Source organism: Zonotrichia albicollis, chromosome 20, assembly GCF_047830755.1.
Source record: "Zonotrichia albicollis isolate bZonAlb1 chromosome 20, bZonAlb1.hap1, whole genome shotgun sequence".
Taxonomy (NCBI): domain Eukaryota; kingdom Metazoa; phylum Chordata; class Aves; order Passeriformes; family Passerellidae; genus Zonotrichia; species Zonotrichia albicollis.
This window is the reverse complement of record NC_133838.1, coordinates 11,131,481-11,153,450: the sequence shown is the minus strand read 5'-3', so window position 1 is coordinate 11,153,450 and position 21,970 is coordinate 11,131,481. Positions and strand designations below refer to the sequence as shown.

General features: G+C 61.2%; 2 protein-coding genes and 1 long non-coding RNA gene across 10 annotated transcripts in view; 1 reads left to right on the top strand and 2 right to left on the bottom strand.

The window, feature by feature from the left end:
• The window catches only part of MACF1 (microtubule actin crosslinking factor 1), a 155,071-nt gene extending 139,972 nt beyond the window's left edge, over positions 1 to 15,099 (bottom strand). For 4 of the 8 annotated variants that reach the window (XM_074555820.1, XM_074555821.1, XM_074555831.1 and 1 more), the window contains exons 1-2: positions 14,942 to 15,099; positions 13,462 to 13,735 (exon numbers count right to left, since the gene is read on the bottom strand). In XM_074555820.1, the coding sequence (XP_074411921.1) occupies positions 13,462 to 13,681 (220 nt within the window). In that variant the 5' untranslated portion in view covers positions 13,682 to 13,735; positions 14,942 to 15,099. Of the gene's footprint in view, positions 1 to 8,490; positions 8,672 to 13,461; positions 13,736 to 14,941 lie in introns of those variants that run through there. The other 4 variants (XM_074555829.1, XM_074555832.1, XM_074555833.1 and 1 more) reach the window with 2 other exon arrangements.
• Positions 13,085 to 14,390, top strand: LOC141731324 (uncharacterized). Its single transcript, XR_012583359.1, has 2 exons — positions 13,085 to 13,539; positions 14,207 to 14,390. It is a non-coding gene; the product is annotated as an uncharacterized LOC141731324 (long non-coding RNA).
• A 4,819-nt stretch (positions 15,100 to 19,918) lies between the features above and the next one.
• Positions 19,919 to 21,139, bottom strand: NDUFS5 (NADH:ubiquinone oxidoreductase subunit S5). The gene is made up of 2 exons (XM_074555622.1): positions 20,783 to 21,139; positions 19,919 to 20,171 (listed from the first exon to the last, which is right to left on the bottom strand). The coding sequence occupies exons 1-2, from the start codon at positions 20,996 to 20,998 to the stop codon at positions 20,067 to 20,069; spliced, it is 321 nt and encodes a 106-aa protein (XP_074411723.1). The 5' UTR covers positions 20,999 to 21,139; the 3' UTR covers positions 19,919 to 20,066.
• Positions 21,140 to 21,970: the final 831 nt, after the last annotated feature.

The window sequence follows — 21,970 nt, the reverse complement described above, 5'->3', positions numbered from 1 at the left end:
GCAGCAGAATAAAAGTTGTTGGGAGAAGCCAAGTTGTCACCACTAAAAATAGCACAATGGAATTTTCCTCTAAAGGAAGAAAAGAAAAAAAAAAAAAAAAGGGCAAAAAAAAAAAATCCTGATCCTTGCTGACAAAGGGGCTGTGAGAAGGAAGGGTGGGAAGGGACAGGAGGGGACATCAGGTTCTTCCTCTCCAACAGCCCCAAACAGGCACGGAGAGCTGAGCCCATCAGGGGGGAACAGTGAGATACCACCTTATTTAACACCATCTTTCCCTTCCTGGCAAAGGGGAGAGACCAAACCCCTCCAGGATGGCCACTGGACATGGCCAGCAGCAGGAGGGAGATGGGAGGAATTCACCCCAGACCCCACTGAGCTCCCCCAAACCCCGCCCTGATGGGGAGAAGGACACTCCCCTCCTCCAGCCCTGAAGGGGTTAATGGGAAGCGGCTCTGACGCCACCAGATCCCATCCCCAGGCATCCCAGCTCCTCTCCCCTCTGCCGGGAACGCCAGGAATTCCTGCAGGAGGGAGGATGAGGAGGGAGGATCCTCCAGCTGGCTCCAGAGCGGGGGAGAGTCATGGGAGCCCCCCCCCAGCTCCTGAAACATCCAGGAATCCCAGATCTCCCAGCACAGCAACTGCAGGAACGAGAAGCATCCCAAAAAACAGCCGGGGCCGGGATGGAATATCCCGAATATCCCAAATATCCCCCGGGGATGGAATATCCCAAATATCCCACGGGGAGCAGGATGGAATATCCCCAATATTCCACAGGCAGCAAGATGGAATATCCCAAATATCCCCCGGGGATGGAATATCCCAAATATCCCCCGGGGAGCAGGATGGAATATCCCAAATATCCCCCGGGGAGCAGGATGGAATATCCCCAATATCCCACAGGCAGCAGCGTCTGGAGGCGCCTGCACTGAAACCTGCACTAAAACCTGCACTGAAACCTCCTGTGCCACCCCTGGATGTCCCCAGCGCTGTCACCCCAGAGCTGGGGGGATGATGGGACATCCCAAACAGCCAGACAGGATGGAATATCCCAAATATCCCCCGGGGACCAGGATGGAATATCCCCAATATCCCACAGGCAGCAGCGTCTGGAGGCGCCTGCACTGAAACCTGCACTAAAACCTGCACTGAAACCTCCTGTGCCACCCCTGGATGTCCCCAGCGCTGTCACCCCAGAGCTGGGGGGATGCTGGGACATCCCAAAAAACAGCCAGCCAGGATGGAACATCCCAAATATCCCACAGGCAGCAGGATAGAATATCCCCAATATACCACAGGCAGCAGAGTCTGGAGGCGCCTGCACTGTGCCACCCCTGAATGTCCCCAGTGCTGCCACCCCAGAGCTGGGGGGATGCTGGGACACCCCAGGAAAGGGGATGGGGCTGTTCCAGCCATGCCAAGGGTGCTGCCAGAGCCAGGAATGGATCCTGGACACATCTGGGGTGGATTTATTTTGGGACAGCCCTGGCGAGCCCCCAGTGAGGGTCACAGGGCCACACCAGCTGTCCCCAACATCACTGAGCACGCCTGAAGCACAGGGAGGGCACTAATTAACACTCATTAGCGGGGACACCAGGGTGGGAAGCCCTCCAGACCCCACCCTGCATGGAAAGGAGTCGCTCCCACAGGATTTACCAAGAGCAAAAGTGCCCCAAGGTCAGCTGGAATCTCCCAGCCTTGTATACAGTTTCCTGCAGGGAAAAATAAGCTGCTGGCCAAAGCATTTCTGTAGGGCCACAACGGACCTGAATAAGGATTAATAAAAAGCAAGAGGAGTTTGGTGAGGCCTGATAGGACACAAAAATCCCACTGGGATCAAGGCACAGCTTCAGGGCTGGGCAGGATTGAGGTGCAAGGGCAGAGCAAGAGATTTGGAGAAGGAGCTGTTTGCAATCCCAGCCATGCCAGCATTACACCCCCAACCTGGGCAGGGGTCCCAGCAGGGTTTGAGAAGGGGGAAAAGGCTCCCAGCAGAACTCAAGGTGGGCAAAACAGAAGCTGGGAGAGAACACAGCCCACGCAGATGCTGCAGATGTGCAAAACACAGCACTCATCACCTGTGGGAGGCTGGAAAAGCTTCCCCAGCATCATTAAAGAAAAATGTTCATCTGAGCAGGGGAGGGCAGGCAGGGCACGCTGGGACTCAGCAGAGGGAAACAGGGCTCGACAGGAAATGAAAAATGGAAATGCAGCCTTGTCACGCACAGGAAAACAACAAAATAAACACAATTGTGGCCTCCCAGCGCCCGGAGCTCGCTGGCTCAGAGCGCTGATAAACACTGGGTGACAAAGGGACACTGCAGGGACCAGCACAGGCCCTGCAGCCAGACCTGTCCCACCTCTGCTGGCAGCCACAGAGCCAGGCTGGGCTCTGAGAGCCACAGGGGCTGCAGCCCGTCCTGCTGGGATCAGCATCCTGCTTCTCACCCCAAATCTCCCAAACCATCCAAAACACCCCCCTCCCACTTCCCCCTGTTCCAGGAATCCCTGGGCTTATCTGACCCAGGAGCAGGACACACAGATCACATCCCAGCACTCATTTTATCCTGTCCACGGCCAAACCCACACCAAACCTGATCACTCAGCCTCCCACCCCATCACACATCCCTGTGGCTCGAGGATTCCCCATCCCGGGCCCCCCAGCCGGGTGAGATCCATCCAGACACACAAAACCCCACGGGTGAGATCCATCCAGACACACAAAACCCCACCACAAGGGCTTGGAAGTGAAACTTCCCAGCTCATTAACACCAGCATCCTCCATTCATGGAATTTCCTTGGCAGTTTCCCTCTCCAAGCTGGAAGCTGTTTGAACCCCCCCAGACCTCCCAGTCAGGACAGAGCTGAGAGATTTAATCTGGAATTTCCTGGGAGAAAAAGAGTCTGGAAGGGAAGGCAGCTCTCCAGGACAGCATCCAGCAGGGCTTATCTGACCCAGGAGCAGCACACACAGATCACATCCCATTTTATCCTGTCCGGGGCCAAACCCACACCAAATCTGATCACTCAGCCCCCTGCTCCACCACACATCCCTGTGGGAAGCTGAGGATGGAGGATCCCCCTCCCCAGCCAGGTGAGATCCATCCAGACACACAAAACCCCACGGGTGAGATCCATCCAGACACACAAAACCCCACCACAAGAGCTTGGAAGCAAAACTTCCCAGCTCATTAACACCAGCAGGGAATTTCCTTGGCAGTTTCCCTCTCCAAGCTGGAGGGCGTTTAAACCCCCCCCCCCAAACCTCCCAGTCAGGACAGTGCTGAGAGATTAAATCTGGAATCTCCTGGGAGAAAGAGTGTCAGGAAGGAAAGGCAGCTCTCCAGGACAGCATCCAGCAGGGATCAGGGGTGTGCTGGGCAGAGCAGCTCCCTGCCTGCACCTCCCAGCACCGGCTCTGCTGGTTCCCACCCCACGGGATGGGATGGGATGGGATGGGATGGGATGGGATGGGATGGGATGGGATGGGATGGGATGGGAAAGGTGTGTGAGCAATCAGGGTTTGCTGCTCCTGCCCATGGCCCTGCGAGGGCTCACCCACTGCCGGGGGGCACAGCAGGGCTGACCAGCCCCAGCTATATCAGGGCTGTGTCCCCAGGTGTGCCTCTCCCCAGGGCAGCATTGCCTCACCCGCCTGCAACACTCACCTGGTGTTGCTAAGATCCGGCCACAGCACTGCTGGGAAGGGTTGGATTATTGTGGGGTCCCTTCCAGGGCTTCTCTGTGCTGCTTCCCAGCTGCTCTGAGCATCCTCCTGCTGCAGCCGGCAGAGAAACACTGCCCCGTGCAGGAACCAGGCACATGCTCCAGGCAGGGCTCACAGCCCCTTTGGGCAGCAGGATGGAGCTGCATCCAAAAATCCAGCATGGAGCAGCTCCTTTTTGCCCACCCCGAGCTCCAGCACAGCCTGTTCTTTCAGGAAGACAGGAGGAACTGGAACCTGCAGCACCCTCAGCCTGGATTTATCCATTTCAGACCCATAAAAAAAGGCCAGGTATTTAAAAAATGGTGTTAAGACACTTGAAATTTAAATAAAACCTCTTGTTTTACTTCACTCTGGGGTGGAGCTGGATCCAGAGATCCCAGCACAGATCCCAGCTTCTTTTTGCCCACCCCGAGCTCCAGCACAGCAGAAAGACAGGAGGAACTGGAACCTACAGCACCCTCAGCCTGGATTTACCCATTTCAGACCCATAAAAAAGGCACTTATCAACCGAGTATTCAAACAATGGTGTTAAGACACTTGAAATTTAAATAAAACCTCTTGTTTTACTTCCCTCCGGGAGGTTCCTTGCCACTGGCATCAGCCACGGTATGTCCAGAGCAGTCTAAACTTAGCTGACACAGGCCTGCAAAGGAGGTTGGCTCAGACCCAGCAGACGGAGGTCAAAGACTCCAGTCTCGCCCCGGAGCATGAGCCAGGAAGGAAAAGGCTCCACGGGAATGCAGAGCTGAGCAGAGCAGGCAGGGAGCAGCCCCAGCCCCTTCCAAAGCTGCTGAGAGCAGATCAAAGCCTTGCAGCACATCCTGGTGCCACCCCGGGTGAGGCCAGCGAGGCTCAGCCACCCCCTGCCCGCCCTGGGGATCTTCTCACACACGTGGGAAGGAGGAGAAGCAGCCAAGAGCTGCAGGAGCCGGGGGAGAAGGGCTCAGCCGCCGTTCTGGGTCATCAGCAGGGCACCAGGACAGTGCCAGCCATGGTTTCACTGATCCCGGGGATGCTGGCAGCACACATGGCCTGGCAATGCCAGCCTGGGGGGCACCTCTGGGCCTTGGCATGGGGGGTGGCTGCATGCAGAGAGCCAGCCAGGCCAGGTGGATCCTGTCACCTGCAACGCCACCAGCCCCGTTTCCCTGCTGGCCAAAACAAACCAAGCACAACCCCAGCACCCAGTGCTGGGGCTCCACCTCACACACCCACGGCTGCCCCACCTTCCTGACCCCCCTTCTGCCTCTCCTCATGCCAGAGAGTCAAATGACACCCAATAAACCCTCCCAAAATCAGGGTTATTCACCCAGTGATGGAAAACCCCAGCTTCCCCCGACACTGCTCCAGCCAGGGACTCTCCAGTCCAAAAGTGGAACTTGGCCAGCCCTGCTCCCCAGGGATGAAGAGGAAGAAGGGCTTCCTCTCCCCCAGTGAGGAGTCACCACCATGCCAGCAGTGATCTCAGAGGCCACAGAGGCCTCGTGCAGCCCACTCAGCACCAGCCAGGAGTGAGGTTTGTCCTGGTGGGATGGATCTCCCAGCAATGCCCTGCATCAGGAGGTGGCTGCATGCTGGGAGAGCTGCTTGGCTCAAGGAACAAGGCCTCACACAGACACCTCCAGGTGCATTTGTTGTGGCACAACACCAGCCACAAGTGGGAAAAAAGGAGATTCTTCAGAGATGAAGGCCAGGAATGCCACCCACCACCCGCAAGGCTCCAGTCCCACCTGGAATCAGTCCTGGTTGATTTATACAAGGATTCCCCACCTCTCCCACCACCCCAGGGTCTCCTCCAGCCCTTGGGAGGCTGTTCCCTCCCTAACTGAAGGCAGTGCACTCAACCAAGGTGACAAACCACCCTGTGCTGTCCCAGTCCAAACAAGCCAGGCCACGTGCTGGGCACCCTGGAGCAGGGCAGAGACAGCACCAGGAGCAGGGAAAAGCTTTGGAGGTGCCACAGCTCCAGGTTTTCTACCCCCAATCCCAAAAAAAAACCCCAGTGAATTACGAGAAAGAAAGGATTTCAGCAGGATTGATTAGTTAATGTTTACAGCAGGGGAAGCATGACCTGTGTTCTGAGCTTGGCAGAGCCGCCGGCACCCTTGAGCTGCCGGGGGCTGCTCAGCACGGGGCTGTGATTTCCACATCTGATCTTGCAAGGGAGGAAAACACCCCCAAAACACGACAGGAGGCAGCCAGGGGAATGGAGAGGAGTCCTCAGCTGCTGGGCTTTGCTCAGGGTGACAGAGTCACCACAGAGAGGTGTCCAAAGCTCCACCAGCAGCATCACCCCCGTGCCGATTCCATCATTCCCACTGGGTTCCACAGCAGGTCCCAGCATGTGCCACGGCTCTGTGATCCAGGGATGAGGCAAGAGAGGCTGGATCCCCACAGGGAGCTGGCCTGCTGGCTTCCAGCTGTGCCACACAGGTGACGGTGGTGGCACTGGGCACCTCCAAACTGCAGGCGTGGGGTTTTCTCCTCCAGACGCGACAGTAACGAAACGCTGAGACATCACCAATCACCACCACCCCCAAAACGGCCACTTTTAGCCCCATCCTCTGCTTGCAGCCACCCCCTCAGAGGCAGGGCACAGCGGGTGGGTGTCCCTGCAGCGCTGATGGCAATGTCCTCCCCCAGGGGATGGGAGCAGAGCCCCGGTGCTGCAGCGCTGCGGCAGCTCCCGCGCCCCGCTGCCGAGGGTGGGTGTTCTTAGAAAGAAAGGAATCACGGGGATCTGCCAGATCTGCCAGCTGCTTCACTCCTGCTCACCAGGGAAATTCAGGACTCACAGCCTGCTCTGGGATCCTTCACGTGCTGCTGCTCTGCTTCCCTCCAGACCTGTCCCAGCTCGCTCGACAGCAGAGGCCTCGCTGCTCAAATTGGGGTTTTTTTAGGGTGTTTAGTGGTGCTGGCTGAGAGAAATGCATTTGCAATCCTGGCTCTGGCAGTGCCAAGTGTCCTCCTTGCCCTCCTTGCCGCCAGTGCCAGGTCCTGGATGTGGCACCACAAGAACACCACAGGTCTCCTCGCTCAGCAGTCACATTTCAGTGAAAACTCCTTTTTTTTTTGCAGGATTAAGAGGGGGAGGGGATGAGCCAGGGGAAAACTTGTTCAGGACAGGAAAAACCAAACGGTTTAGAGGAATAACAGGGAAGAGACAACATATCCACCAATTCAAACCCAAACAACCCAAACTGAGGCTCCCACTCGGCCCTTGCAGCGCTGGTGGGATGCCCCAGGAGGGGTGGGGGAGCTGGGAAATGGGTCAAAAGCAAAGAAAAGCTTTTATGGAGTATAAACAAACTCATTTCCCCTACACCACAAACAAGCTCTGACAACACCCAGCAGGGTATTTCCAAGTTATCCAGCTTTCTACCATATCCCAGTGCAAAAATCAGGAATTCTCTACAAAACTCCTTCCCAGAAGGACCCAACAGCCAGAGCAGGGAGTGGGCAAGGGGAGCCCAGGTGCCAGGAGTGCTCCAGCTCCACCAAGTACATTACAGGCCCTGGAATTTCCATTTTTTTCTGGAACAAAGCAAACCCGATGTAAACAGCAGCTCCTTCCACGCCGGCGTCTCCACGCTGAACCCAACTACATCAAAGCATCTTTTGATTAATAAAAAAAAGTTTGTCAAGTTCTTGGACGAGCCCAAGTCACGTTTCCAGTGCCTTTCCAAGGCACCTGAGGAGGTTTCACCCCCTGCTCCCTGCGGAGGCTGTGTGTGTCTCCCACCTCTGGGGTGTTGGAGTGGCACCCCCTGAATCAGGGAGCCAGGGAATCCATTATTGCCCTTTTTCCACAGGAAAAAAAAGAGGAAAAGGAAACAGGCACTGGCTCCTCTCAGCATTTTAGAGAGGCTTGGCTGTTAAACTCATAAACTGGAGCACTGGGAGCCCTGTGGGGCTGGAATCTGGGCAAGCCGAGCGCTGCAGCGGGGAGGAGGAGGAGGGAAAAGAAAATAATAATAACAAGCAGAAGAATGGGAACGCACACACAGCTGCCGGGGACGAGCGGCTGCCATCAAAACTGCACAATCACTGCCGGTACCGGCACCGGCAGCACCTGGGGCCCGCATCCCCCTCCGGGAGGGACCGTGGGGACACCGAGGGGTCCCCAAATCCCTGGTGGCACCGCGGGCGAGGGACACCGAGGGGTCCCCACATCGCTGGTGGCACCAGGGATGAAGGATGCCGTGCTGCTCGGGGTGCCCGGCTGGGATGCTGGAAGGGAAGACGGGGACCCCAAAACTCAGCGAAAGGCACCCAGGGGAGGTGGGGGGATCACGCAGAGCCCACGGACACCCCACGCTGGCGACAGCAGCGTCGCTCATCCTTCAGGCACCCCACGCAGGGATGCTGAGCCCGCGGGCAGCCCACGCAGGAGCGGCGGCACCCGGGAGACCCACGCGGGGATGGAGCTCCCGCAAAGAACCCACGGGAACGCGGAGCTCCCGCACAGAGCCCACGGGGGAACGATGGACACCCCACGCTGGAGACACCTGGGACGCTCAGACAATGTCCCCAAGCTGGGGACACCGGAGCGGGGCACCCCAAGCGCAACCCGAGGATGCTGCCCCCGAGCATCCAGCCCGGAAAACCGAGAAAAGACCGGGGAAACAACAAGAAAACAACCGGAAAACACCAGGAAGGCTCCGGGAAAACACCGGGGAGGCTCCGGGAAGGCGCCGGTTGAGCCCCGCGGGGCGGCCCCGGCGCGCTCCAGGCCCGGCGGCGCGGCCCGGCGGGCTCGGTACCTTTGTATCGCTCCAGCACGTCCTCGTAGGCCTGCACGAACTCCTTCTCCTGGCTGCGGTTGGCCGGGAGCAGCCCCGGCACGTAGCCGGCCATGGCGGCCTTTGTGCCCGCGCTGGGCGCAGCTGCCGGCGGCGCGGCCAGGGCCCGTCTGTGCCGGGGCCGCTTCCGCCGCGCCGCGCCCGGCACCGGGACCCGCCCCTGGGCACCGGGACCCGCCCCTGGACACGCCCATCGTCACCGGGACACGCCCATCAGCACCGAGACCCGCCCCCGGGACCCGCCCCTGGGCATCGGGACCCGCCCCGAGACACGCCCATCAGCACCGGGACCCGCCCCGAGACACGCCCCTGGGCACCGGGACACGCCCCTGGACCCGCCCATCGTCACCGGGACACGCCCCTGGGTACCGGGACCCGCCCCTGGACACGCCCCTCGGCACCGGAACACGCCCCTGGGTACCGGGACCCGCCCCTGGACACGCCCATCAGCACCGGGACCCGCCCATCGCCACCGAGAGTCGCCCCGGGAGCCGCCCCTCGGCACCGGGACCCCTCCCGCGACTCGCCCACCGGGGGGACACGCCCTTGGGTGGTGCCCACCGAGAGGGACACGCCCCCAGACCCGCTCGCGGCTCCCAGGACCCCCCCACACCGGCCCGGTAACCGGGATGGGTGAATGGGGACACTGCCACGGGAGGGGACACTGCCGTGGATGGGGACGCTGCCACGGGTGGGGACGCGCCCCTGGGCACGCCCCCGAGACATAAATTATTATAACCACGCCCGTCTAAAGTCTCCGCCCATCTGATTCTATTTGCTCCACCCCTATTGAAGCCACACCCCTGATAGGCCCCGCCTCCTGGAGCTCGCCCCGGGCCCGCCGCGACCCCTGGCGGCCACTCGGGGTAGGATCGGGAGGGGACAACGGGGGTGACACCGGGGTGACACCGGGGGTGACATCGGGGATTATACTGGGGGTGACATCGGGGTGACATCGGGGATTATACTGGGGTGACATGAAGGTGACATCGGAGTAACACTGGGGATTATAGTGGGGGTGACACTGGGGGTGACAATGGCCGTGATACCAGGAACGACACCAGGGGTGTGGTGACACTGTGTGTGACACAGGGGGGTGACAATGGGAGTGATACTGGAGGTGATACCGAGAACGTCACCAGGGAGTGACACTGGGGACAACACAGGAGGGTGGCTGGCACAGACAGTGGCACCAGAGGGTGACACAGAGGGGTGGCAGTGAGCCTGACACCAGGGGTGACACCTTGCACTGCCTGGGGACCCCTCAGCATCACCTGGCGCGGGATGGGCAGGAAAAAGGAGGCCCTGAGAATCAGCTGGGGGACCTTGGAGGGGATGGAAAGGCCCCACCAAGGGGAGCAGTGGGGCAGAGCCAAACCCCACTGGGAAATGGGGTTTCAGGGCCAAACCTGCCTGGCACTCCCATACCCACAGAAACCCCACTCAGCCCCCCAAATCCCAGCTGAGCTGATGGAGCAAAACCTCCCGTGGAAAGAGGAGGGCACGAGGGTGGCTGTCCCCAGGCCAGGGGACAACCCAGTCCCCCCAGCCCCGTTGAGCCCACAGGACACCCCCTCACCATGACCCCCACCAGACCCAGCCCCCCGCACTGGGGCAAATCCCGGCCCTTTTTTGGCCATCTCGAGATGTTGCTTTTTCACCCCGATGCGCCGTTCCCATGGCAACTGGAGGGCCCGGCTGGGTAACCATGGCAACGAGAAAAGCCCCATCCCGCTCAGACAGACACCCTGTGTGTCCCCACCGTCACCCAGGGACCTTCGAGCCCCCTCAGGGTGGGAGGGCCGCGCCCCAAATCCCTCCAGAGAATGAAGAAGGACCAGGGGCAGCACCTCCATCTTCCTCCTCCTCCTCCCCCCGCAGCTCCCGGCCCTGGGGTGGGGTTACACAAATCACCCCCCTTATCCTGATTTTGGAGGCACCTCCCTTTCAGCTTGGCGCCTTAATTAGGAAAAGTAATTAACGTGGCACAGAGCGCCAGTGCCCGGCTGCCTCCGTGGGGAGGAAGGAGGGTTTCGATGGCAGCGACCTCGTGGCAGGGCCTTTGTGCCCGGCGGTGCCAGGCACGGATCCTCGGGGGGAATGCCCCGGGAACGGCCGGAGAATCCCCCGGGAATGGCCGGAGAATGCCCCGGGAATGGCCGGAGAATGCCCCGGGAACAGTGCGAGAATGGCCGGAGAATCCCCCGGGAATGGCCCGAGCATCCCCGGGGAACGGCCGGAGAATGCCCCGGGAATGGCCGGAGAATGCCCCGGGAACGGCCCGAGAATGCCCCCGGGAACGGCCCCAGGGCCGCAGCCCTGCCCGCGGAGCCGCCCCCGGCACGGAGCCCTGCAGAGGTGCCACATCCCTGTGACCCAAAAACGCGTTCCCAGGGACAGGGAAATCTGTGCCGGCCAGCTGGCACTCAGCGATTCCTCCTCGGGCAGCGGCAGCGCTGCTCGGAACCGGCGCCCAGCTCCCAAGGCAGCGAGAACAAGGGGGTTTGTTGCCGTGTCCCCGGGGATGGAGCCCGGCTCCCTCCCGCAGCCAGCGCCGGCTCTGCCAGCGGCGCGGGTGACGCGCCCGGGTGACAAAGGACTCGCAGGAACCTTTTCAAAGAGCCCTTGGAAAGCCCCAGCGACGCCTCGTCCATCAGCCCTGCCCGCTCAGCCCTGGCATCCCGGAGTGCCCCGGCCCCTCCTGGCCCAGCAGCGCCCCAGCACGGCCCTGGCAGCAGCAAATTTGGGATAAAAGAGCCTTTTTTTCCCCCAAAAGCAGCCGCCCCCGCCCTCTCTCAGCCTCTGCCAAGTGCCTGGAGGGAGACAGAGCAAGGCAGGGCCAAGGGTCACCCTCTGACCCTCCACGTCCTGCTCCCCCTCGCCTCCCACCGCTGCCTTCCCAGGAGGTGCCAGAAAAGCAGGGAACGGCTCCAGAGCTGCCTGGAGACCTGGGCCAGCCCTCCCTGGGCTGTGCCCTCCTTTCCTTGGCTCTCATGGCCAGAGGGGATGCAGACACTGCTGCACCCCACAGACAGCAAGGAAGAAGAGCCCCCCAGATCTCTGTGTCACCCCAAAACCAAGATCCCTGTGTCCCCCAAGCCCACAAAGGTGCCACTCCTTCTGTGTCATCTCTGCAAGCTCCATGGTGGCACAAAAATGCCACCTCAACCCCAAATGATGCCCAGGCTCCATCCCCAGACCCTGGTGCCCCTTTCTGGGGATCCCAAAAAGCCAAACCCCATCACCCTCCCCTGAATGTGCCAGGGCCCCCAGGGCACCATCCCTGGTCCCAAACCTGATCCCAGTGGGATCCGAAGAAGCACTGGGGCAGCCAGCGCCCCGCAGACATTCCCACTGAATAATGCAAGGATCTGAATCAATATTTCAGCTCATTTTCAAACTTGGTGACACAAAACTGTCTCCGAACTCTTCTTTTTTTTCCCCCAGCTCAGCACTGTCTCGCTGCACCTCCCGAGTTATTTTTAATGGGCAATCTGCATGAGACCGAATTTTGTGACATCCCCCTGCCTTTCATCACGGGCTGGATCCAGCTGGGTGATGACAAACACTCGGCATCCCGGGCAGAAATGGAGCTGGGGAATGGCTGGGCCTGGGCAGAATCCATCCCTGGGCTGTGGGAGGATGGGGATTTTGGGGCAGAGCAGGTCTATGAGAAGCAGTGAACACGGCAGGATCCTGATACCCCTCCATCTCCCAGCCCCAGGGATTTGGGATTTGGGATTTGGGGCAGGCCCAGCCACACCCTGCACATTTGCCTGTCCCAGCCCCAGACAGTGCATTCTCAAAAGCCATCATTTGAATCAACTGGTTCTTCCAGCCCCAGGATTCCCAGGCTGGCATGGAGGCACAGCCAGATCCCCACGCACCCCGTGCCATGGGGCAGGCAGGGAGAGAGACAGGGAGCAACTCCCCACAGCCCCCCTGAGCTGGTGGCACCTGCCCCCGTGCCAGGTGTGTCCCTGCTCCCCAGTGCTCCCAGTCTGTGTCCCCACAGCATGGGCTGGGCAGAGCGGGCACCTCAGGGCTTTGGCACCCCTATGCCCACCTCCACCAGAGAGATTCAAACCCAACCCCGGGTTTCTCTTGGAGCAACAGCCAGGAGCAGCCTGGCCAGGGCTCAGCAGGGTCCCTGAGCACGGCCCTGATTCCCAAATCCCCGTTTGCTCTGGCAGCAGCAGATCAAAGGCGCCGGGAGATGAGGACAGAGCCCGGCACACACAGATCAAAGCCCTCGATGGCCGTTTGGCCCCAGTGCCGAGTCAAGCCCCATCTCTGGTGCCTGGAGCCACCACCCCGAGCAGATTCCCCCATGGAGCAGGGTCCCACCGCCCCCAGGAGCCCTCGGCCAGGGTGGCTCCAGCCCTGCCTTTGTTTCTGCCTCCCAGCCCCGCTCCTTTCCTGGAGCTGTGACCGGCTCAGCAGGCACAGGGACACACGGGGCACTGTCCCCTCCGCATGGGGACACCAGCGTGTCCCAGTGACCACAGCGATGGAGCTGCTGATGGGCACCACAAAGGAGAAGCCCCGGCTCCATCAGCCGGGCGGGAATCCCAAACCTCCCCAGGCAAATTCCTCCCCGGAGTTCAGCCGAGGGCATTGTTCCACCAAGGAGCCATTCAGTCCTTAATGAAGCATTTTAATGTCACCCAACCCGCACTTGGAGGTGCCCAATGATCCCTTAACCCCAGCGCTGATGGGATGAACCGCCCGGGGCCAGCCTGGAGAGGACAAAGCCGTGGCAGACACAAACCACCACCCTGCTCCTCGGCCACCAGCGCCGCATCCATCCCTCCCCTCCTCTCCCCATCCACCCCCAGGCTCCCCGAGGAGCAGCAGGGCACAGAGGTGACCCCAAGATCATCTCAGTCACCGCAGGAACCCCGGGGGGGAACCAACAAGGCGCTGCCTTACCTGCGACCCTGACGACAGCCCTCTCGGCCGGGTCCAGCACCGAATCCTGACTCTTCCTCTTCCTCTGCTCGTGGAGGGGTAAATTCCAGGGCAGGGTGTCCCCGGGGGGGCAGGGGGAGAGGCTGCCCGAGCGCTCGCTGCGGTAGGAGCGCTCGCTCCGGCACGATCGCTCGCTCCGGCAGGAGCGCTCGCTGAGGGTCTCCTCGTCGGAGGACGACATGGCCCAGGGCACGGCCAGCAGGGCGGGCAGGGCGTCCCCGCGGGCAGCAGCACCCTGGAGAAGGAGCAAACAGCGTGTGACACCGGGCCACAGGTCCCGGGGGTGGTGGAGAAGGGATTGTCTCCACCATGGGTGTCTCAGCCCTCCTGGAGGTTCTGATGCTGCCTCAGTTTCCCCCTTTGCTGGGGTTCTAAGGGATGGCGATGCTGGCAAGGCTGCCTCTCTACCAGCAAAGCTCACACTGGTATCCCTGAGCTCACTCCCACAAAGCCAAGTCCAACCTTTTGGGCTCCATTTCTTTGTGCTCAGCGCAAGAAGGAGAATCAGCTCGGCTCTGCCCTTTGTACCTGCGGGTTTCTCCCCTCTGAGAACGGGGATGGATTTAAAAATCTTATTAATCATGGCAGAGGAAGATGGTAGGGCTTTCTGGTGCACGCCGGGAGTGAGCTGTGCCGCGTACACACGCTGGGCAAATAAGCACCTTGCATGAGACATATTTAAAATAAATCTCATTGTGTCCTCTAGCACGGCCAGGAAAAATGCCTGAGACTCCTACAACCGATGTGCCGCGGCGCAGGAGCCGCCTCCATCACGCCGAGCCTTTCCTTATTCCCATCATTTAATCAGCAAAACAGGAACAAAGAGACCCAAAAAAACATTGAAAGAAACGGAGAAAGGATTCCATGAGTCATTCACCCCCCATTGAAAAGCTGCGAAAAAATGAATCGCGGCCCCAAACAGCGGCTCCCCCGGTAGCCCCGAGGGGCTCAGCCCGCGCCCCGGTTTTGGGGGACCCTCGGGTGTGGGGCTGGGGGGGCTGCGGGGCCGGGCGGGGTGCGGTGCTCGGGGAGCGGCAGGGCCGGGGGCTGCGGGGGCTGGAGCCGGGTTTGCGGCACGGCCGGGGGGGCGGCAGGTGCAGGAGGCAGCGGGGAGCGGGCACGGCTCTGCGGGGGCACACGGGGCCGGTGTGGCCCCCCCGGCTCCCGCTCCCACCTGGTCCTACCCCTCCTCCCGGGCATCCTCCGGTGCCCGCAGCTCCAGCCCAGCCCCGCGGCCGCTGCCCCGTTTTCCCGGTGCTTCCCATCGCCACCCGCCGCCCTTCCGCGCTCCATCCCCGCTGCATCCCCGTGTCCTGCCCTTCCCGCTTCATCCCCCGCTCATCTCCCGCTCTGACCCTGCGCTTCCCCGCTCCATCCCCGCTCCATCCGCCGCCCTTCCCCGCTCCCTCCCCGGTGCGCAGCCCCCCCCGGCCCCGCTCACCCCCCTCCGGCGCTCCGGTACCGACTCGGCGCGGGCAGGACGCGGCGCTCCGGTGCCGGCCCGGCCCCGCCGTGCGCTCCCGGTCCGGCCGCTCCCGGCCCCGCCGTGCGCTCCCGCCGCCGCGGCGCCTCCCCCGGCCCGGCCCGGCCCTGCCCACCGGGCGGCGGGGAGCGGCGGGGGGGTCCCGGCAGCCTCCCGCCCCTGCGCCGGCACAACCGGCACCGCCACCCCGGGCACCCCCGGGCAACCCCCTCGGGGCTGCCCGGCTGCGCCCTCCAACCTGCCCGGGCTCCTCAGGGCCCCCCAACGCCTGCTGCCTCCCCACCCTGCGCCCCCACTGCACAGGGGGTGCCCCCAAACCCCCCATCAGCTCCCCGCACCACGCAGAGCCCCCCCGGCATCCTCCCAGCATCCCCGATCCATCCTCATCCTCCGCATCCCCCCAGGCCCAGGGTAATTAGAGCGGCCATCGATCGGGGATCGGGGCCAGCAGGCGCAGCGCAGCGCGGGGGACACGAGCAGGGTGCGGGGACACGAGAAGGGTGCGGGGGACATGAGCAGGGTTCAGGGGACACCAGCAGGGTGCGGGGACACCAGCAGGGTGCGGGGACACGAGCAGGGTGAAGAGGACATGAGCAGGGTGCGGGGGACACGAGCAGGATGCAGGGGACACCAGCAGGGTGCGGGGACAGAGCAGGGTGCAGGGACACGAGCAGGGTTTGGGGACACGAGCAGGGTGTGGGGACACCAGCAGGGTGCAGGGACACCAGCAGGGTGCGGGGACACCAGCAGGGTGTGGGGACAGAGCAGGGTGCAGGGGACACCAGCAGGGTGAAGAGGACACGAGCAGGGTGCGGGACAGAGCAGGGTGCGGGGACACCAGCAGGGTGTGGGGACACGAGCAGGGTGAAGAGGACACGAGCAGGGTGCGGGACAGGCTCGGGAAGGTCCGGAGGGCCGCGCTGGCAGAGCCGTGAGCTGCCCAGGGCCTCACCTGCGGGGCAGCCGGGCATCCCAGGCGCAGCCGGACGTGTCCCAGCGCCAGGCGCGGCGCGGGCAGGGACACCAGGATCAGCCCGAAGGGGTGGCGGAGCTGCAGGACAGCCCCAGCAGCCTGGCAGGAGTGAAGCAGGCTAAACCGCTCCGGCTGACGGCACATCCAGCCGCCCCGCACCGACGGCGGCACCCAACGAGCAGCAGCGGCGGCGGCAGCTCCGTGCCACGGCCCCGGGCCAGCGCGGCTGCTCCCGCGGCGCCGCAGCCGGCCTGGCCAAGCCCGACGCCCCAGTCCCCCCGGGGTCTCGGCGCACCCGAGAGCCCCGTGGGCATCTCTCCCCCGCCGGTTTTCAGATCTCATCCCAACACTGCTGCTTGCCCGGTGTGTGTTTTGCTGAGTGCTTGCAGCGACGGGGTGGGACGAGGTGCAGGACACAGGGCGTGGGGTGTGGTGACACCTGGACGCGGCTGGGGACGTGGCTGGAGAGGAGCACGTGTTGCCCTGCGGCCCTGCCCGCTGGGATGCAGCGATGGGGAGGAAACGCTTGGCCAAAACCCGCCCGGGTGTGGATACACCAGCGGGGTGACCCCACAGAGGCAGGGGCAAGGCCTCGAAGACATGAACTCTGGCTGGGAATGAGTTCTGGGATCTGGGAATGAGTTCTGGGACCTGGGAACCCTCATGGGCTGCAGCCAGGCCAGAATGGTGCTGGGGAACTCAGGGCAGAGTAAAGGATGCATCGGAAATGGGTGTGCTTGTGCACTGGCACCAGTCCCACCACCCCAGTGATGGTGACAGTGACAGGGCCATCACCCTGACGCTGCTTTCTGTGCAGTGTGGTCAGTGGTACTGGACACTGATGGATAAACACATTCGGGGGGCTGTGGTTCCATCATTATGGGGGACCCCAAAAGCCGTGAGAGAGGAGCAGGGGAGGCTCAATCCCAGCAGAGCCGGCAGCCCCAGAGGCGCTGGGAGGAGGGAAGTGCCTGGAGATGCAGACGCTGCCGCAGCGCCGTTCCCAAAGCTCCCGGACGGGTTGGGCGGCTCTGCCGCGTGTCTGCAGCGCTGAGAGCGCGGCCACGGCCGGCCCGGCCCCGGGCACACGCTGGGGGGATGCTGTAACACCCTGGGTCACCCCTTGGTGCCCGCCTTGGTGTCCGGGCACCGCCCGCCCTGGGCACAGCACGCAGGGTTCACCGCCCGGCCGGCTGTGGAGGGCCGGGGCTGGCTGGGGGGTGACTCCGGCCTTTGTCACCCCTTTGTCACCCTGTGTGTCACCAGTGCTCCGGGAGCAAACGCAGCCAATTCCAGCCGTGCTGAATCCCGGGGGAGGCGGGTGGATGGGAGACGGCGGCGCCGGTTCCAGCCCGCGTGGATCTCGCACCCGGAATGCGCTTCCCGAGATCCCTCGCAGCGCCGGGGAGCTGCCGGATGATTATTTGTGCTGCTCGAATCTGGGTTAGGATCCTGCCTTGTTTTGCCGGCGTGGAGACAGGGAATCGTTATTTTAGGAGGAAGGGGGAGGCAGGTTCTCCCTAAATAATTTCATTTCCCTGCTCCTGTGCTGCTCAGCAGGACTGAGGGGACCCCTGGGACCCCGAGTGCACATCCACAGGGATGCAGGGAGATGTCTCCTGGTGCAAATCAGCCAGAACGCAGCTCTGCCCCAAGAACGCTCCCCTCTCCCTCATTAAAACCTTCTGCCCAAGCCCAGGGCTGAAATCTGCCTTTTCCCTTGACTTTTGATAAATTATTCATCTCCTGAGAGTTGTTTGTTCCCCCTCTCCAAGGCAGAGAGGAGCTGCAGATGATGCACAGCACATCCAGGGCTGTGGCAGATGCAGGAGGAGGGGACCCATCCCCAATTTCAAATCCTGGGGGTTAAAAGTTGTAGGAAAATGGGAATGAGGGGCTGGGGAGAGGGATGTGCTCTGCCCAAGGCAGAAGCAGCTCCCCATGGAGAAATCTCCCACCCCATCCCAGCCCCGGTGCCTCCCACCCAGCTGGGACGTGGCATCACCCCCTGCCAAAACAGCGACAAAAAAGGCAAAGAGCAAAATATAAATCTGGAACTACTACAGGCTGGATGTGGATCCTGCTCAGGCTTGGTGGTGAACCACAGTGTGGAGCTGAGGATGCTCCAAATCCCTTTGCCCAGGGGGAATTCTGTCAGGAGCATCGGATCCATTTTCGATCCCTGCTGCTCAGCCAGAGCCTCGCCTCAGTCTCCTCCCAGCAGAGCAGGAAGGTGTTTTTATTTTAATCTCTCCATAAATTTGATTGTTTTCATCAGGTCTTTGATTATTCCCTTTATGGGTGAAATTCCTGACAGAGCTTTTAACTCAGGCAAATGGATCCTCCTGGCTGTGATCGCCAGAGCAATTTGATTTTGAAGGGATCTAAAGAGGCCCTGGGGAGCCAGGAGTGCTCAGATCCATCCCAATATTTCCTCTGACATCTGCATGGGATGAGTCACTCTCCACACTGCCAGGCTTTTTGCTGAGCCTGGTTTTTCTCCTTCCTCTCCCTGGAAAAGCAGCATTTTTAATCAAAACAGGAGTTTTTTCCCCCAAAATTCCTGGGAGCACTGGCCTGTGCTGCTCTGGGTGCCACCAGCCCTCACATCCAGCTTGGGAGGAAGTTGTGATGCCACTGGCAAATTCTCCACCTCAAAGTCTTCTCTGCAGTCCTCCACCAGTGGGAAAGATAATTGATAATAATAATTAATCATCATCCATAACGAGCGATTGCAAGTGTGGAGGCTCATGAAAGGTTTGATCTCCTGGCTGGCTTTGCTTCCCAAATTTCCATGCATGGCTGAAACCCAGGGATTGCCCTGGGGAGTTTCAGGGTGGTTTGGAGAGGAATCAGTTCCTGGAATAGCTCAGAGCTTCTGGGTGATCCATGTGGGTCCCCAAATCCCCCAGCCACAGTCCCATCCCCTCCCTCATTCCCCTTCCCAAAATCCCCCTGGGACAGTTCACTGAGGATAAATAATTCCAATGGACAATTCACGAGGATAAATAACTCAAACAGCTCCGTGGCACTGCTCAATTTCCACCCCCAGCACCATTTTTCCTCTTTATCCATCTCTTATTTGTTATGGAAGCTCTGGAGCCTTCCCAGCCCCTTTTCCACCTGAAGCCATTCCCTTTTCCTCACATGGTTCCCATATTTTTTCCATATTTCCACCTGAAGTTTTTTCCATATTTTCCCTGGGTTTCCCTTCTCAGAGCTCCTCCTTTTCCATTTTTACAGCTGAGATCCATGGAGCATTGATATCCTGATGCTGGTTTTCCTCTCAAACTCATCACCAGCAGAGTTTTCATATTTAAAGCAGCAACCAGAATCCCTGAGGATTATCATTCTCCATCAGTTACTGCAAGGACAGCCAGGAATTAGCCAGGATCCAACCAGGATGGGGTCTTGGGTCATTTACGGGAAAAAAATATAAAAATTCATGCAAAAAATATTTTAAAAGGACATTATTTCCCGAGTCATGTAAATTAGAGGGAACACAAGGGCTCAGCAATGCCAGGAGTCATGGATCTGTGGGGCTCCTCTGTGCCCAACATGAAGCAGGGGTCTGGAATGTCCCTTGTGTCACCTCCCTGCTCCCAGAGGTCACCCTCTGTCATCCCAGCATGAGAATTTGAGATCAGGGATCTCCCAGCAAAGATGCAGCAGTATTAAAAACGTGGATTAAAGCAATCTCCTCTTCCAAGGACTCTCCTGCTCCATCCAAAACTGAGGGAATGGAAGGAAAAATTCTCCTTGGGAGGGACAAACCCCCTGGGCTGTGCCAGGGCCTCCATGGATCCTGCTGGAATATGAGATTTCAAAGCTCCCAGTGAGGAAATCTGCCTCCCACACACTGAAATGCCACGAGAGATCCCAAATCCATCCACTTCCACCCTGAATGAGGGATATGAGGTGTTTCCCCCCCCCCAAAAAAAAAGAGGAGACACAGGCAAGGAGACATTCCAAAGGGATATTTACTGCCCCAGCAATGCCCAGCCTGAGGCTGCTCCCCCCCAGCCACAGCAGGGCCCCTGCCCAGCGCTCTGGGGGTTTTCTTCCAAGAGGAATTTTTCTTTTTTCTTCCAAGAGGGATTCCAGAGGCAATCAGGGCCTGGGCTCCTCCTTGCCCATGTGGTGCTCGGGGGGAGTGTACTTCCCCTGCTTGATCATCCTGTCCCGCTGCTCCAGGATGGTCCGGAGCCGCTGAGTCTGCCAGGGACACAGGGGGGGTCTCAGGGGGTCCCCAGGGCAGCCCCCCCAGATGTGCAGCCCCCGCTAACCCCACCCTGGGGCTCCTCACTCCGGTTTGAGGCTCTTCTCAAAGATTTTGGGGCTTTCAGGACTGATGAGATTTGGGTTTCCAGCCGCGTTTTCTGACCAGGATTTTATCCTGGGTGTGGATGGTGCTGGAGGAGCGCTGGGGACAGGGACAAAGGTCAGCTCCACACTGGAATGGTTTGGCTGGGAGGGAACTAAAATCGCACCCCGTGGGCAGGGACACCTTTCACTAAGGTCCAAGCTGGGCTGGAACTCTTCCAGGAGCGGGGCAGCCGCAGCTTCCCGGGGCTCCTGCAGCCCCCACAGCCCGGGGGAAGGGGCTGTTGTAGGACCAGACCCCCCCTCAGGCTGGGAATGACCAAGCAGCGCTCCCAGCCTGGGCTGGAGCCCCCAAACCTCCCCAGAGCATTTCCCTCTGCACCCTCCCCAGCCTGATCCATCACTTCGTGCTCCCCCAGCCCGCACCTCCTGCTCCCTTTATCAGGATCCCCAGCCCCGCCGTGTCCCCCCCTTGTCCCCGCGGGGTCCCCCCGCTCACCCACCAGCTTGGTGCGCTTCATGCACTCCATGAAATCCTCGTACTCGAGCTGACACTCGCGCCGGGCGCGGGTCTGGCCCAGCCCGTGCCCGCACTCCACCCACTCGCGCTCGAAGGCGTGGCAGATGGCGGCCTGGCCGTGCGGCTGCGGCATGCTCTGCCGCAGCAGGAAGGTGTCCACATCGATGCCCAGCTGCTTCTGCAGGCCCCAGAACGGCATGGCTGCGCTGCTGTCGCGACACGGCCCCGACACCGCCGCCCCCCCTCTCTCGGGCCCGCCGCCGTCCTTCACGGGCCTTTCGCGGCGCCCCCGCCGTCAAGCGCGGCCGAGGCGCGGCACCGCGGCGCGCTCTACGGCTGGGCGGGGTCAGAGCGAGGAGCGGCAGGAGCGCCCCTCTCTGCGCTGCAGCGCCCTCTGGCGGATGGGAGAAGTCGCTGCACGCCGCGCCCCGGCGCCCTCTGGCGGCCACGGTGCGCAAAGCGCTCCCAGTGTTCCGAGTGCTCTCAGCGCTCCCAGTGTTCCCAGTGTTCCCAGTGCTCCCAGTGCTCCCAGTGCCCTCCCAGTGCTCCCAGTGCTCCCAGTGCTCTCCCAGTGCTCTCCCAGTGTTCCCAGTGCTCCCAGTGCCCTCCCAGTGCTCCCAGTGCTCCCAGTGCTCTCCCAGTGCTCTCCCAGTGTTCCCAGTGCTCCCAGTGCCCTCCCAGTGCTCCCAGTGCTCTCCCAGTGCTCCCAGTGTCCTCCCAGCTCTCCCAGTGCTCTCAGTACCCTCCCAGTTTCCTCCCAGTGCCCTCCTAGGGCCTCCCAGTGCTCCCAGTGTCCTCTCAGTGCCCTCCCAGTGCCCTCCCAGTGCTCCCAGTGTCCTCCCAGCTCTCCCAGTGCTCCCAGTGCCCTCCCAGTGCCCTCCCAGTGCTCCCAGTGCCCTCCCAGTTTCCTCCCAGTGCCCTCCCAGGGCCTCCCAGTGCCCTCTCAGTGTCCTCCCAGTGCTCCCAGTGTCCTCCCAGCTCTCCCAGTGCTCCCAGTGCCCTCCAAGTGCCCCAGAGTCCTCCCTCTGTCCTCCTCCCAGTGTCCCCCAGTTCTCCCAGTTCCTGGCACAGGAGGAAGAGCCAGGGCCTTCCTCACCCAACCCCTCAAGCCACGCTGGGCTCTCAGTGATCACCACCACCCCTAAAACCAGAACCCGGACCTGCCAAACCC